General features: G+C 36.3%; 1 protein-coding gene across 11 annotated transcripts in view; it reads left to right on the forward strand.

Moving 5' to 3' along the window:
• adgrl3.1 (adhesion G protein-coupled receptor L3.1) overlaps nucleotides 1-15,707 on the forward strand; it is a 175,540-nt gene that overhangs the window by 83,365 nt on the left and 76,468 nt on the right. For all 11 annotated transcript variants that reach the window (XM_086083290.1, XM_086083282.1, XM_086083281.1 and 8 more), the window contains exons 5-7: nucleotides 751-860; nucleotides 13,054-13,068; nucleotides 14,429-15,217. In XM_086083290.1, the coding sequence (XP_085939416.1) occupies nucleotides 751-860; nucleotides 13,054-13,068; nucleotides 14,429-15,217 (914 nt within the window). The remainder of the gene's footprint in view (nucleotides 1-750; nucleotides 861-13,053; nucleotides 13,069-14,428; nucleotides 15,218-15,707) is intronic.

The raw sequence follows: 15,707 nt of genomic DNA on the forward strand, positions 1-15,707 counted from the left end.
GAGTTCCCATTTGAGATGTATGCACCAATAATACAGATCCAACCAGCCTACAAATCATTCTTGGTTGTGAGAAATGGCTTTGGCAAACATTTTAATGCAAACACTTGCATTTAAAAGGTCATATTTGCCCTTTCAAAAATGTTGTTTCAATAGTGACACAAATACAAGCATGCAAAAAGACTACACGGTAAATATACAGTGTGCTGTGCGTGTTAACAAGAGAGAGCAATACTTACTTTTCTCGTGTCAGAGGAGAGAGCCCCCCCCCCCCCCTTGATAATTGGAATTCATTATCTGGAGTGTGTGTCAAAACACTCTTAAAGCCATAACTTATTGTTACTGCTTTTGCACACAGACACAAACGCACACACAATCTCAAAGATTGGAAGAAGTTCGTAATAGCATTTTGCTTTTGTAGACTATCCAAAATGGATTTCTGAAGAAACAAAAAAAAAAGAATGAACACACAATAAAGATGGGGTGTGAAGGGTTGCACACACAAACACACAGAGACAGAAGTGTCCTTTAGAGCCAGTGTAGCCACCTGTATGATTAATGTTGCACTCACATATGACCAGCAAAGCCATTCTCTGTGTACTATTGTCAATTTAAAGTGTCTTTTCATGCATTGTGTGTCTGCTGATGTGTTATATTGTTTGAGTGGTTGCAATACATCTGATTTAACACTACGTTAAGCTCTGCTGCAAATGTTGATTTACATGTATGGTATATGTTGGTTTCTCCGTGTAGATGCAACAATCGTACCCAGTGTGCTGTGGTGGCCGGCCCAGATGTTTTCCCAGATCCTTGTCCCGGAACGTACAAGTACCTGGAAGTCCAGTATGAATGTGTTCCTTACAGTAAGTATGCTTCTTTTTCCATAATATGAAATGTCCACTTCCAATTGTTACCCTTTCAGTTGAACTATTAGGTCATCCTAAACCTAATATATATATATATATATATATATATATATATATATATATATATATATATATATATATTAGAGATACAGGTTATAGGCCATAACTGGAAGTAAGTATTTTATATATATATATATATATATATATATATATATATATATATATATATACTTTTTTTATATAAGAATAATTAGATTGTTATACTAATTATATATATATATATATATATATATATATATATATATATATATATACTTTTTTATATAAGAATAATTAAATTGTTATAATAATTATATATATATATATATATATATATATATATATATATATATATATATATATATATATATATATATATATATATATATATATATATATATATATATATATATATATGTATATATATATATATATATATTCAATTTTTATATATATATAGTTTAGGACGGCCTATATATATATATATATATATATATAGATATATTAAAACCAAAAAAAATTACTTCCTGGTATGGCCTATAACCTGCAGCTAAATATAACCACTGGCGCAAAGATACACAAACTTTTAGTTTTACTTGACACTTGTTGGAAACATCTCAAGTCATTTAAAAAGCTAAATTCAAATAGCATATTAGTTGAACATCTCAGCGTAAAATAGCCTGCTAACGTTTCCTCCACGCGGACTCGCAAATCAACCCTTCTGAAGTGTGCTGCTTGTGGGCACAACTAAACATGGAAGCAAGAAGTTCTGAGAATTGTTTCGATGGAAAAAAAAAGAAGCTGAGTCCATTTTGATCATTTTGTGTAACAGTTGTATTATACAGGAGTATTCTATTCAATGATCAAAGAAAGCTACTTTGTTTTTGATGATTTTAGATGAATTCCCAAATTTTCCTCAAGTAAAATATCTGTTACAAGCTTTGAAGAAAAAAGTAAAGGCAGGAGTAGAAAAATGTGATTAATCGCAATTAATTATGTGTGCCGAAAAGAACTGAGTCAGGATGGCCTGGTGCTCGGTGGGAAAAGTTTGAGGGAGGGAAGTATGAAAAGTCGAATGATGACAGATGGTCACATGACCTTTGACCAAGCGATAACAGTCTGGGAGGTTGTGTCCACTGGAGTGAAACCTTCCTGGGACATGTGCGAAATGTTCTTTTGACTTCTTCTTTCAACAGACTTTCTTCCAAATCTGGGTTCCAGCTTTGGGCTCAGCAAATGTTTGGGAGTTCAAAGGAAAGCCTTGTGGTTTGAAGACATCTATTTGTCCTTGATGTTTCCTGTCACATTTAAGCTTTGAGGGTTTTGTCCAACGGCACAGTTTTAACCACAACTTCTGTTTTAGTTTTATGGAGCAATTGTGAATGGATTCCATCCGTGCTTTATTTTCTAACACAAGAGGTTTTAAAAGTAGCTCGCGCACACCAGATGGATTTGATTTTTGCCATATGTCAGCATGAGGGTAGGAGATAGATGTTCTTTGTTGGAACAAAAATAATTGAATAATGACTAAATTCAACATCAATTTGGATTTGCATGAAGTGAGTTGGAAAGCATAATCTCTTTTTTTTTTTTTTTTTGCGTAATTGAAAATATAATACAGAGAGAAAAGTTGATCTATCTAAGTTGTATTGTTATTGTGAAGCATTACATTGGCAAAACTGTATATTTTTCCTTCAGTGTCAAACTCACAATTACTGTAGATTCCTATACATTTGATTTTGTCAATGACTGGGGTTTTTTACCAAACACACACATTTGCAACTTTTTAAAATTATTGATTCAAGTAGTTGTCCAGTCCTAAAAATACACAAACTAGTCTTTAAAATCTGCTATACAAAAAAATATATAGTAAAAAAAAGTAAAAAAAATAAAAATACATGTAAAAAATGCTGTATTATTCCAGTCTATTTGAAATGGATTTTCATGAGAGCACATTAAAACAGCTGTTTGGGCGACTTACGTTTCGGGTTTAGAATTCAGTAATAGCCGGTTGCGGTCGTAATGCATTATGTCACTATTAAAGTACCACAAATGCACGTGTGTCCTTTGAACGTTTCCCAAAGTGCTTCAGATATCAGATACTTCTTTAGAGTCTTCTTCTGAGCGAGCCTTTGACACCCAAGTCCGTCCAGCGGCCAAGGTGATTGCCCACTCCGAAGCATTCAATTATGTCTGGCTAAACGGCTCTTGCCTGCCGTATAGAATGACCGGCAGATTAAATAATATGACTATCAGAGCCCTCTCTGGAGCAGATGGAAACACAACCTGATACCCGCTTAATGCCCTACCATGCATGGGTGTGCTCCAAACACATGAAAAGCTTTAAAAGTGGTTGTGTGGTTGTTTTTGCGCAGATCTGCTCACTCACACGGTGAAGAGTTCGTTTTAGTTGTGTGACACATAAATCAGCAACACAAATTCCATATCAGTATATTAAAAGAAAAATCAATATAGAAACTCATTCATAGGCCTTCAAGCACATGCCAAAGGAACAGCCTCGGTGGTGCCATAACCTCTAACCATAAAGCCTTTTTTTTAAAGTTTATAATGTTAAGCAATTCAGAAAATGGATGGACTGATGAATTTGTAAAACTTGTTTTCATACGAAATAAGGATAAAAAGGATTTTTCTCAGTAGCTTAACTATTTTATAAAAGCTTGGATGTGCCACTCAACCTTGCACCCATTGTTTTAACCCCAGAAAACCTCTCGCAGGACTCACTGCCAAACGCCCTACGACGATCCCTTGTATCGTATCCTTCAAATATTTATGAAATCAATTTTCCTTGAAAGGCGCAATAATGCCTGAAACGTGGAATAAGATACTCCTGTCCGAAGATCCAGCCGTCTTTGATCAAGCCGCGCGCGCGCTTGACATAGCAAATCAATGTTGTCAGCGGCTTTTGTTGGCGAGATAAATTTTACGAGACATTAAGCAGTAAAATATCTCCAAATTGTTGCTGTAAATCAAGACAGATCATTTGAAGAGGGCCCTTTTGTGAAATACGTGTGAGTTGACTTAAACTCACGCCTTTTAAAAACAGTCGCATACCAACAGGCGGTGTGTCATATTTACATCTAAAAGCAGATTACGTTATTCAGCATCTCATGAAATTCAACACAAGAGCTGTATCAACCATTCGGCCTTCATAAAGAGCATTCTGTTTTGCAGATGCTGTCAGCTTAATTCAACAATATGTATGCATGCAGCTATACTTTACACACATGAATAAAAAATATGAGAAATAGCTCTCAGTATAATGTGGAGCAGGTCAACACCACTATAAATGACAACAGCAAAATACTAAGCGTATTCCTCCCAAAAATTGTACTTAGGCAATTGGGAAGGGCATTTTTCTCCATTGTTAAAACATTTAGCTTTTATTTAAAGTTTTAAATCTTAAGTGAGAAATTCAGAGTGACCTTAGGGTTGTGATGCCTCTAACTTTAGAAGCAGTATTATACAGTTCGTGAATTTTTCTGGATGGATTTTTTAAACATTTTTAAAATAATAATTTTGTTGAGTTTGCCAATTGTCCTTAATCGACAATATGAGAGGTTAGCAGGTGATTTAAAATTAGGGATGGCAGGAAGTGCCATGTATTTTTCCAATCCAAATTTATGGATTGCCACCAGGGAAAAAAAAGGAAAAAAGCAGTGTTCTTCTTTGGACCACACACAAGTTGAGACTCAATTCAAAGTGCCTCTGCTGATTGCAGCCAAGGATTGCACTCAGTTTTTCCTTAGTTGTGTTAAGACACAATTAACTCATTCACTGCCATTGATGGCTATAAACGTCAAAAATTCATTTAAACTATTTCTATTAGTTTAACATTTTTCCCCACTTTTGTTAACAAGAGTATGAAAACCTAGTGGTTTTTTTTATATTGTATTAGAACAGATATCAAATTAGTGATTAATCGTGAGTTAACTAGTGAAGTCATGCGATGAATACGATTAAAAATAGTACTCGACTGATGCCCCTAATTTTTTATAATATTTTCTTAAAAAAAAAAATTTATTTAAAAAAAATTAGCGGCATCAGACGATTACAATTTGTAATCGTAATTATTCGCATGACTTCACTAGTTAACTCACGATGAATCACACATTTTATATCTGTTCTAAATGTACAAAAACAAATTCTAGTTTTCATACTTTTGTTAACAAAAATGTAAAAAACTAAACTAATAGAAATAGTTCAAAAGATTTTTTGACATCTATAGCTGTCAATGGCAGTGAATGAGTTAATCAATATTGATCTCCATCCAATTGACATACATCTCAACAATCAATTAATTGGTTACTACTCCCATTCCTAAACAACTGACCCGCTGCTGCTCAATAGGCTTTAGCTTCTGCACGTGTACCCAAAGTTGTGGCGAGGGAGCGCATACCAACTCCATGCATTCAACGCAGTGAAAGTGCTCCATTTGCAGCGTGCGAACACTTGACCCCTAGCGATCACCTCTGAAACCATCTGGTGTTAATCAGAGCTTGATTATGAGCGTCGCTCCAATGAGACGCCACTTCACGCCGGCGTACGCGTTCCCTGGGCTCCGGAGGTTAGAGTAGCAGCAGGTACGCTCCCCTCCCTGCGGATGCCGTAAGCAAATCTCAAAGTGGGTTGTAAAACAGGTAATTACATTATGTGCGGTTGAGTTTTCAGGGAAATTTGCGCCACCATCCAAACCCCTCTTTTTGGCTTGAAGTACTTCCTCAACTCCTCATCGGTCTTCACCGCTCTGCTGGATTTTGGCGTTTTTCCAAAGCTAAAATCAAGTGCTCTCCCTCGTTTTGGCTCTTGCTTTCTCCAGCTCTTTGCGGTATGAGTGTTTGACAGTTGCATGCCAGTCCAGCCAGTAAGCTTTGGCCAGCTGTACTGTATTTACTGGCTAGAAGCAGCGCAGGTCCAATAAACAGATCTACTGAAAAATCTTGTGAATAACACTCATTTGATGGCATTTTTTTAATCCCAAATTGAGCGTGGGTGTTATACAGAGGGCTTAAGAGGAAAAAAAAACAAATTTTCACATTGTTTAGATATTTACCAGTACCAAGGGCAGTGGTTCTTAACCTGTATTTGATCAAACCCAAGGGGTTCGGTGAGCCAGTCTCAAGGGTTCAGCACAGGTCAAGACACAAACCCGAAAATTTGGTGCGCTCAGTAGTTAACGTGTGATTTTTTTCATTGTAATCCCTTCATGCTAACTATGTCAAGCAAAAAAAGAAAGTGAATTCACATGTATAATGGAGCGTAGGGTATTCCACAGGGTTCAATACTGGAGCCTACGCTGTTTTCATTGTATCTGATGCCCCTGAGTTCCATCTTAAGAAGGTGGTTGTCAAGTCCATCCATCCAACCATTATCTGAACCACTTATCTTCAGGAGGGTTGGCTCTATAATTATAGAGTAGGGCTGTGCAATTCATCGAAAATTCAATCACAATTTAAATGATTACACTTCACAATTACAAAATTGGCATAAAATGAGTTGAGTTGTTTAAATGTATGTTTGTCACCTTTTTTCATTTTAAAATTACTAATTTAATAAATCTTGTTAAGTCCAAAAGGAACACCCATAATTATAGTTTCAAATAATGTTTTACGGAATTTTGACCGATTTTGCAAGGCCTACAGAATATTGCCTTCTATTGCTATAAAAACATGGAACCTACCAAAACAAATATTACTCTCATCTTTCATCAGGAAACATATATATATTTCTATCTGTTTCCGTTTTGCAGCAATTAGCATTAGAGATTAAAGATTCATCATTATTCACAAAACTGTTAAAAACACTGGGGAAAAGAGATTTTTTTACAACATGGCCCTGGTTGATCTCTTGTACTCTGCTGCCACCTGCTGGCCGTTTTTTTGTAATAACTACCATTGCTTTAAGCGATCTCTTCAGGTCAAAGGCTGCATCAAAGCTTCTGTATGCTCTTGCATTAAAAAAATAAAAATAAAAATAAAAATTTGGGACCATGGCAATATTTAAAATAAAACGGTTGTATACGGTTTTGAGAGCAAATGAGTTAAATGTTTAAACATATTATTGTTTTGTACCAAAAAATAATTGTTTGAATAACTGTGATTTTAATTATCACCAAAATCTGCAAATAATTGTGATTATAATTTTTTTCCATAAACTAGCAGCCCTATTATAGATGGTGAATATGCATATTTCATACACAACATAACTCAGTATGCTTCACATATTGTCATTAAAAGTACATTCAAAAGCAGTTACGAACAGTTAAAGAGATTTAAAAGCAAAGAAATAAAAACTCTCATATAGTCATATATCTGGGAAAAGAGCACCTGAATTTAATTAATTTACACTTTATTGGTAAACAGTCCATTCTGATAATAAAAAAAAGAAAGAAGGATACCAGCAAATTAAGTACAAGACACAAGTATAGGGGGGGGGGGCATTTTAAGGGTGATTTTGTGAGGGGTGTATTATACACAGGTACATGTTATTCACAGGATTTTACGGTATATGTCAACGCACAATTGGAGATGCATGGATATGCTTAATCTCCGCAAGAGTACGCAAAACATCCATATAATGACATCCATTGTTTCATTCATGTTCCTCCATGAAAAACACTTGTGATCATGTCTATCATCATCCCTATCACCACCATCATCATCATCACACAGAGGCTCTCCAACTGCCGTTATGAAGCAATTAGCCTACTACCGCATTTAGTGTATTCGTCAGAGAAAGCCAGTGATATGTTATGCAATACCCACACTGTCTATTTTAAACAATAGCGATTGGCACGGAAGGAAAGCTAATTAAAAGATAAAATCACCTTCTTGTCTGTCCAATTAAAGACTTCTGTCAAATTGGGCTCTTGGAAGAACTCCATCATGATGACATGAGAAGGCCTATTTGTGTGTGTGCGTGTGTTTTCAAGACCAGGCAAGGGAAGATGGAAAAGGAAGCAAAGGAACAGAAGCAAAGCAAAGGAGGCAGAGTGACAATCGAAACAGCGATAGAGAGAAATAGGTTAGACAAGGCCAGCAGACAAAGAGCAGAAATAGGGAATTAACTGACACGCGGCGAGGTGGACACGCTCCGGGATGGAAGAAATAGTAGAAAAGCAGGGAATGAAATGGCAGAATGTCAGGTGAGGAGGAGCAGGCCCGAGAAAAGAAATAAGATAATAATGAAGTCAGAAAGACAAAAAAAAAAAAATGCCCGTAATTGACCTTGGGCTCTAGCAGGCTGATTGGAGATTAGAGATAATCGCGGTAAGGCTTCTGTCACCGCTCGTCTGCGGAAAGACACACACGAAAAACACACACAAATGCACGCACTCGTGCGCCCCGCGGTGACACACACATTACATGCACACACGGACACACGCCGTCTTTCGGCCCAGTCCGATTCATCCTTAATAAAGCATACGTTTTCAATAAAAATGCTAATTATCTTCACACCGCTGCAAAGTAAGGTGAACGTTGCTCGTAAGTGTGAGTTTGCAAAAAGAAAAGAATAAAATGGGAAACAATCATAAACCCAGAAGTTCTTTAGTATGATTTCATAATTAATATTATCCATCCATCCATCCATCCATTTTCTTATCCGCTTGTCAAGGGTCGCGGGGGGCGCTGGAGCCCTGAACTGGTTGCCAGCAAATCGCAGCATATTAACTCATTCACTGCCATTGACGGCTATAGACGTCAAAAATTCATTTGAACTATTTCTATTAGTTTAAAAAAAAAATTCCACTTTTGTTAACAAGAGTATGAAAACCTAGAAAAAAAATATTGTACAATTAGAACAGATATACAATTTGTGATTAATTGTGAGTTAACTATTAAAGTCCTGCGATTAATTAAAATAAAAAAAATGTAATCGCCTGCCGCCCCTAATTTTTAACAATCTTTTCTTTTCTTTAAAAAAAAAGATAATTAAAAAATGTCTAGGTTTTCATACTCTTGTTAACAAAAGTAGAAAAAAAATTAAACTAATAGAAATAGTTCAAATTAATTTTTGACATTTATAGGCGGCAATGGCAGTGAATGAGTTAATATCATGTATTAATCATTTTCTTTTAGTTCCATTAAATATATATATTTTTAAACTAAATTAGATCACCACCTGAAACGAATACATACCTTATCTTCGGTGTTCCAGAATGCTTATGCAATTTCAATCAAATTTACAAATAATAAGTTACGCAATTTTTTAAAACTGATTTTTTTAAGCAATTCACTTTTCTAGATTATTTTTTGCACTGTTCCAAATCAACAGTCATTTTTTTCATAATAATAATAATAATAATAATGTATGATAGTACATAATATTTATGAATTAAAGGTTAGGTTCAGCAACACTTTTCCTGAACCGTTGTAAATTTGTCAACTGTACAAAAAAATACGTGTGTAAACTTTTATAGGTCAAACTTAAAAAGAAAAAAAATCAAAATAAATAGTATACAAAACATTGCTTGAAAAAAATGATGCCATTTTTTAGATCAACTCCTGAAAAATGTTGCACGATGCAGGTTGGCGTGCGTTCGTTTCCTGCCTGGGAGACCATGTTTGTGTGAGTGAGTGCGGAAAAAATAAAAAATAAACAATCAAATGTTCCTGTTTTAGTTGCAGCCATGAATTGCACTCCAATGTGCCTCAATTTCTCTAAGACCCAATTCATCAATAATCACGTACATGCACATACACACTAATATAAAAAAAATACTATCAATTGCATAAGTATATAGAGTACTTAACTGTTGTGTCGATTTTTTGTTTTTGCACAAAGCTATATGACTTGAAATTTAACCTTGAAAAAAAAACCTCAAGGTCTCAATATGTGCAGCCATTCGGCTTTGCTCCGAACACTAAAATATGAAGCCAGTAATTGATGAGACATGTTTTGCAGTACTTCCTTTGAAATCACAAGAAAGGATATCTAGAAATTGTCCCTCCATGAGCTCACTGACTGAAAGGTCCGCTAATGTGGGAACACAAGAGCCAGCAAAACAAATTGAATGGCATTTGTGTGACATTTGGTGTGTCATTTGCTACACTTGTTGCTGACGCTCGATTTTCATTTTGTGGAAGGCAACCTTGGAGCAGGCGCATTCTCCGCTTTTTGAAGGATACGAAGGAAGCTCGGTTGAATTGAAGTCGTCGTTCAATGTCACGAGTTTCCATCTACAGTTTCCAAACAGCAGGCGTTATATGGGCATCCAAGAGTGTGTGATGTTTGTCATTCCATCACCCCCTCCTCTTTTTGCATACGCCACCGACTTTGTCTTACAACTCTTTTAACTCGTTCACTGCCATTGACGGCTATAGACTTGAAAAATTCATTTGAACTATTTCTATTAGTTTAACTTTTTTTCCCACTTTTGTTAACAAGAGTATGAAAAAATATATTGTACATTTAGACCAGATATAACATTTGTGATTAATTATGAGTTAACTATTGAAGTCATGCGATTAATTATAAATAAATAAAAATTAATCGCCTGACGCCCTAATTTTAATAATCTTTTATTTTTTTGAAAAAAGTTTATTTAAAAAAAAAAGTTTATTAAAAATGTGTTTTTTGATAAAATGATTATTGTAAAAAATAAAATAAAAGATTGTTATAAATTAGGTTGTCAGGCGATTGCATTTTTTAATTGTAATTAATCACATGACTTCAATAGTTAACTCACGATTAATCACAAATTTGATATCTGTTCTAAATGTACAATAACAACTTTTTTTTCTAGGTTTTCATACTCTTGTTTAAAGTGGAAAAAATGTTAAACTAACAGAAATAGTTCAAATTCATTTTTGACGTGTAAAGCCGTCAATGGCAGTGAATGAGTTAAGAAGACTACTATCTTGTTTTCAGGTATTTTTTGGGGTGTTAGAAGGCCTAGAAGGCTCTCTCTCTCTCTCTCTCTCTCTCTCTCTCTCGCTCTCTCTCTTTCTTTCTCGTTTTAAGTTCAACCCCATCCCTTTACCAGAGATTGCTTATGAGGAGGAGTTGTTCTAAGCCGCATCAGTTGTCATGCATTTTTCATGAGCTAGGGATTTAATGGCCACATATGTACGTGTGTGTTTCCATGTTTCTGTGCATCACATGTTTGTGGGTGCTGATGAGTTTTGGCTATAACGTGTTAAATAATGCATGGACACATTCAGATGTCCTTTGTGCTGTAAAAAAAAAAAAAAAAAAGGTTGGGGGGATCAAAGTAGAGCTGTCAAAATGAATCAATTATTCAGCAAGTAATCGATTATCAAATTAATCGACTATTTTAATAATCAAATAATGGTTTGGAGATTTTTTTATTTTTTATTTAATAAATTCGATAGTGACAGCACTTGTCCAAAGTCCTTCCAAATGTTATGCCTTGAAAGCATCGTCCGCGCCGCCCCTCCTCTTCTTCTCTCAGGGGAGCAGTTCCATTCAGCAGGTAGCTAACTGTCTTGAAAGACACAAGTAGAACTGCTTGCAGGATTAGGTTTCTGCTATGTTCGCAAGCCACTCATCCCCCCAAGGGACTAAGGTGGAATGGAATTCATATGTTTTAAAGGCTCTGAGCAAGTGTGCACATTTCACTGAGGGGGCGACGTGAATAACCCTCAGCCAAAGTGAGCTTTGAGAAGAGTGCTTTGAATATAATAGAGAGGGAATTGGTTTGTTGGGAATGGAGCAAAGCAGCACAATCAGCGTGATCTCTCACATCTGCACAATCGTACACCAGAGTCACACAGTGGAGGTGACGTTCACAAAGCATTAACTCGCCCGCCGTGCAACGCTGAGCCTTTTTGGAATGCTTCAATATCACTTGGTCCACTGAAATGGAATCTCAGTAATCACATCAGCTTTGTGGTTTTCTTTTACTCTGTTGTTATTAGCATACATTAAAAGCTTGCGTCCTCGGGTCATTTCCTGTTTCTGCACGGTCGTTCCTGCACTATGAGTAAAACCTGTTCAGGATGGCGCATATCCTCACATTCTCGGCGCTAATAGATGCCGCGCCTCATTTAATTAACTCGGATGAGTGTCTCTGCACAAAATGAAAACTCCTTTTTTACAATTAGGAAAATAATAGCAGACACCGATCTGATTGGCTGGAATGGGATCGGGCCAGTGTTATTAACGTTTGGGAATTTTCATTTTACCTAGTTTTTTTTATTTATTTTTTTTAGTTAGTTTTAATTAGTTTTCAGAGTTTTTCTGTTAGTTTTTATTAGTTTTTTTTTTAATGATTAGTTTTAGTTAAGTTTTTTTTTAATGTGTATTACTTCTGCGCAATATTTAATAAACACCATAGTAAAATGAAAAAAGTAACACATTTCTTCCTTAGTGTTGCATTTCGGCTGAGTTAAATGAAAAAGCAGGCAAATGTGTCACCTCGGAGTGACGTCAACTGAAGGTGTTTTTCTATTGGCTGCTGCTAGATGACATTTATTTCGTTACCCAAATTGTTTTTTGAATTTTTTTTGTTTTTTTTGTTGTTAGTTTTTGTTAACTAAAATAACCTTGGATCTGACAATATTTAGCATTTTATGCAAAATGGGTGGTCAGCTGTGATGTCTTAATTTGCCCAATCAACTCCACGCAATAAGACATTTATATGTTATATTTATGTTTATTATCATTTTATGAATAATTACCAGTCACTATCCCTCGTGAATACCGGCCATCGACTATAGAGTAAATATAATAGTATTAAAAAAGATACATTGCTCTATCTTCTGATCGAATCGGTGATCGGTTATCGTTTTCTCCAAACTCGTTGATCGCTGATCAAGCATCTGTACAAATAACATCCCTTGTCAAATTGATGGCTCCTTCAAATAATCACCTGGGGTACTTTGTAGTTCAAATGTGCGTGAACGCAACACATGAGATGTGCAAAGCAGGTTGTAGCACAGCCGCCTCCTTTATGTAATCGTATTAACCACCGCGCATGGAGAGCCTCCTTGCACTTTCACAAGGTTAGGATGAAATACGACCACAATTATGAAGATCGGAGATTTTATTATCATGATTTCCTTATTATTGCATCGTTAATCAAGTTTTGTCTCCTGTCCCTCTAACTTTTCTCTCTTTCTGTCTTCCCTCTCTTTTTTTCCCCTTCAACTTTCCTCGATGGCCCTGGCAGAGGTCGAACAAAAAGGTAAGAACAACATGCATGTTCTTAAATAACATTGTGCGCCTTGCGGTCAAAGCCCATCCATCTCGCTGTCATTGTGGTTCTATTAAGACAGCTTGATCTTAGCATGTCGAGGCAATTTAGCAACACTGGTTCTCATTAGATACACTCCATATTATTCTGCGGTATCGGGTAGAACGTCACTTAACAAAACTCTCCAAGGGTCAAGCACATTTTCATGACGAGCCAATGAATAGAGGATTGCTTTGACATTTAATATTTCAGATTCTTCCCATGTGAAATGAAAATGACACCAGTGCTTTGAATACCTAATCAAAGTTCAATTAATGTTCTCAGTCTGTTGCATAGGATCTGGAATTATATTATTGAGAAGTGGAAAGCCGCAATGAACATCTGGCACGGCTTTCTCTGTGTCTCATTTACATATATATATATATATATATATATATATATATATATATATATATATATATATATATATATATATATATATATATATATATATATATATATTAGGGGTGTGAATTGCCTAGTACCTGGTGATTCGATTTGTATCACGATTCATAGGTCACGATTCGATTCCGATTAATCCCGATACAAATCTATAAATTGATTATTGCATTTTTTTTAACTCAAATTTAGAAAATACTAATCAGTAAACTTGTACATGTACACTATAAGATTTGAACATTTATTTATTTATCTGAAAATTCAGGCTTATAACTGAGCCACTGCGTTTAGCATATATATATATATATATATATATATATATATATATATATATATATATATATATATATATATATATATATATATATATATATATATATATATATATACATACTGTATACCGGTAGTTTGTGTGTACTAAGGGGACTACATTCCAGTAAAATTACTGAAGTCCCTATTACTGTGGTCACACGAGCCACCCACAATTCACTGCATCTCCCTCATTGCTCATAAAACATGACCTCCGTATTCCAAGATGGCAAAACCAAACACAGAGTGGGAAATTAATTGTAGTAGCAATTGCAGAAACAGCGGAGGGAGAGAAAAAAATCTTGACAGAAAGAGAAAGGCAGGAAGAAAGAGCTCTGCAACTAATGAGGAGCTGTGATGGGAGGGAAAGTGGGACTTGGGGAAAGAGGGGGTGGGCAAATGTGCCCATTTTGTCTTAGCTACAATATGTTGGCATTATCTGTTGCTGTGCTCTGCAATCATAATGGCTCATCGCAACACAATCTCAGCCAAGTTGCAACACAATGTAAAATTAATGTATTTGTCAGGAAAAAGGCAGGCTAGTTGACATTTTATGCCTCCATAAAAAGCCTCTAATGTAAATATGCTGTTATTCACCCTTTAGTGTTTCTCTGCCCTGGAATTCTGCGAGGAGTGTACCAAAGCGAACATCTTTTTGAGTCCGACCACCAATCTGGCGCCTGGTGCAAGGACCCGCTGCAGGCATCAGACAAGATTTACTACATGCCCTGGACTCCGTACCGCACAGACACATTGACTGAGTACTCATCCAAGGAAGACTTCATTGCAGGCCGGCCAACCACGACGTACAAACTGCCGCATCGCGTGGACGGCACCGGCTTTGTGGTTTATGACGGCGCCTTGTTCTTCAACAAAGAGCGCACGCGTAACATCGTCAAGTTTGACCTCCGCACGCGCATCAAAAGCGGCGAGGCCATCATTGCCAACGCTAACTATCACGACACCTCCCCTTACCGTTGGGGGGGCAAGTCGGACATCGACTTGGCGGTGGACGAGAACGGACTCTGGGTGATCTATGCAACGGAGCAGAACAACGGGCGCGTGGTGGTGAGCCAGCTAAACCCGTACACCCTACGCATCGAAGGCTCTTGGGACACCACCTATGACAAACGCTCCGCCTCCAATGCCTTCATGATCTGCGGCGTCCTGTACGTAGTCAAGACGGTGTATGAAGACGATGACAACGAAGGGACCGGGAACAAGATTGACTACATGTACAACACGGACAAGAGCAAGGAGACGAGCGTAAACATCCCGTTCCCCAACTCCTATCAGTACATCGCTGCCGTGGATTACAACCCGAGAGACAACCTCCTCTACGTGTGGAATAACTATCACGTGGTCAAGTACTCACTCGACTTTGGCAACAACGGTGAGTTCTTAATCCAAATCTCACCACTTCTCTTGCCACTCCATTACCTTCAGAGCTTTCAGCTTTGTACTACGACACGTGGGATAAAATAAATAAGTCTTGGGAAGGCTGTTTTTTCATTTGAACTATTTCTATTAGTTTCAATTACAATAATAATAATTTTCTATTTTTTTATTAGGGGCGATTAAAAAAAAAAAAATTAATTAATCACAAGACTTCACTAGTTAACTCAAGATTAATCACAAATTTTGTATCTGTTCTAAATGTACAATACATTTTTTCTAGGTTTTTATACTCTTGTTAACAAAAGTGGAAAAAAATGTGAAACTACTAGAAATAGTTCAAATGAATTTTTGACGTCTATAGCCGTCAATGGCAGTGAATGAGTTAATATTAGCGGTACCTTGGCATTTTTGTAATGACTCTAATAATTTAATGCCAATTGTTTTTTTTTCCTGTAGTGACATAAGGGATACTCACAGTCGCTAAT

Source organism: Leptonotus elevatus, chromosome 8, assembly GCF_054856555.1.
Source record: "Leptonotus elevatus isolate MCC_2025b chromosome 8, RoL_Lele_1.0, whole genome shotgun sequence".
Taxonomy (NCBI): Eukaryota; Metazoa; Chordata; class Actinopteri; order Syngnathiformes; family Syngnathidae; genus Leptonotus; species Leptonotus elevatus.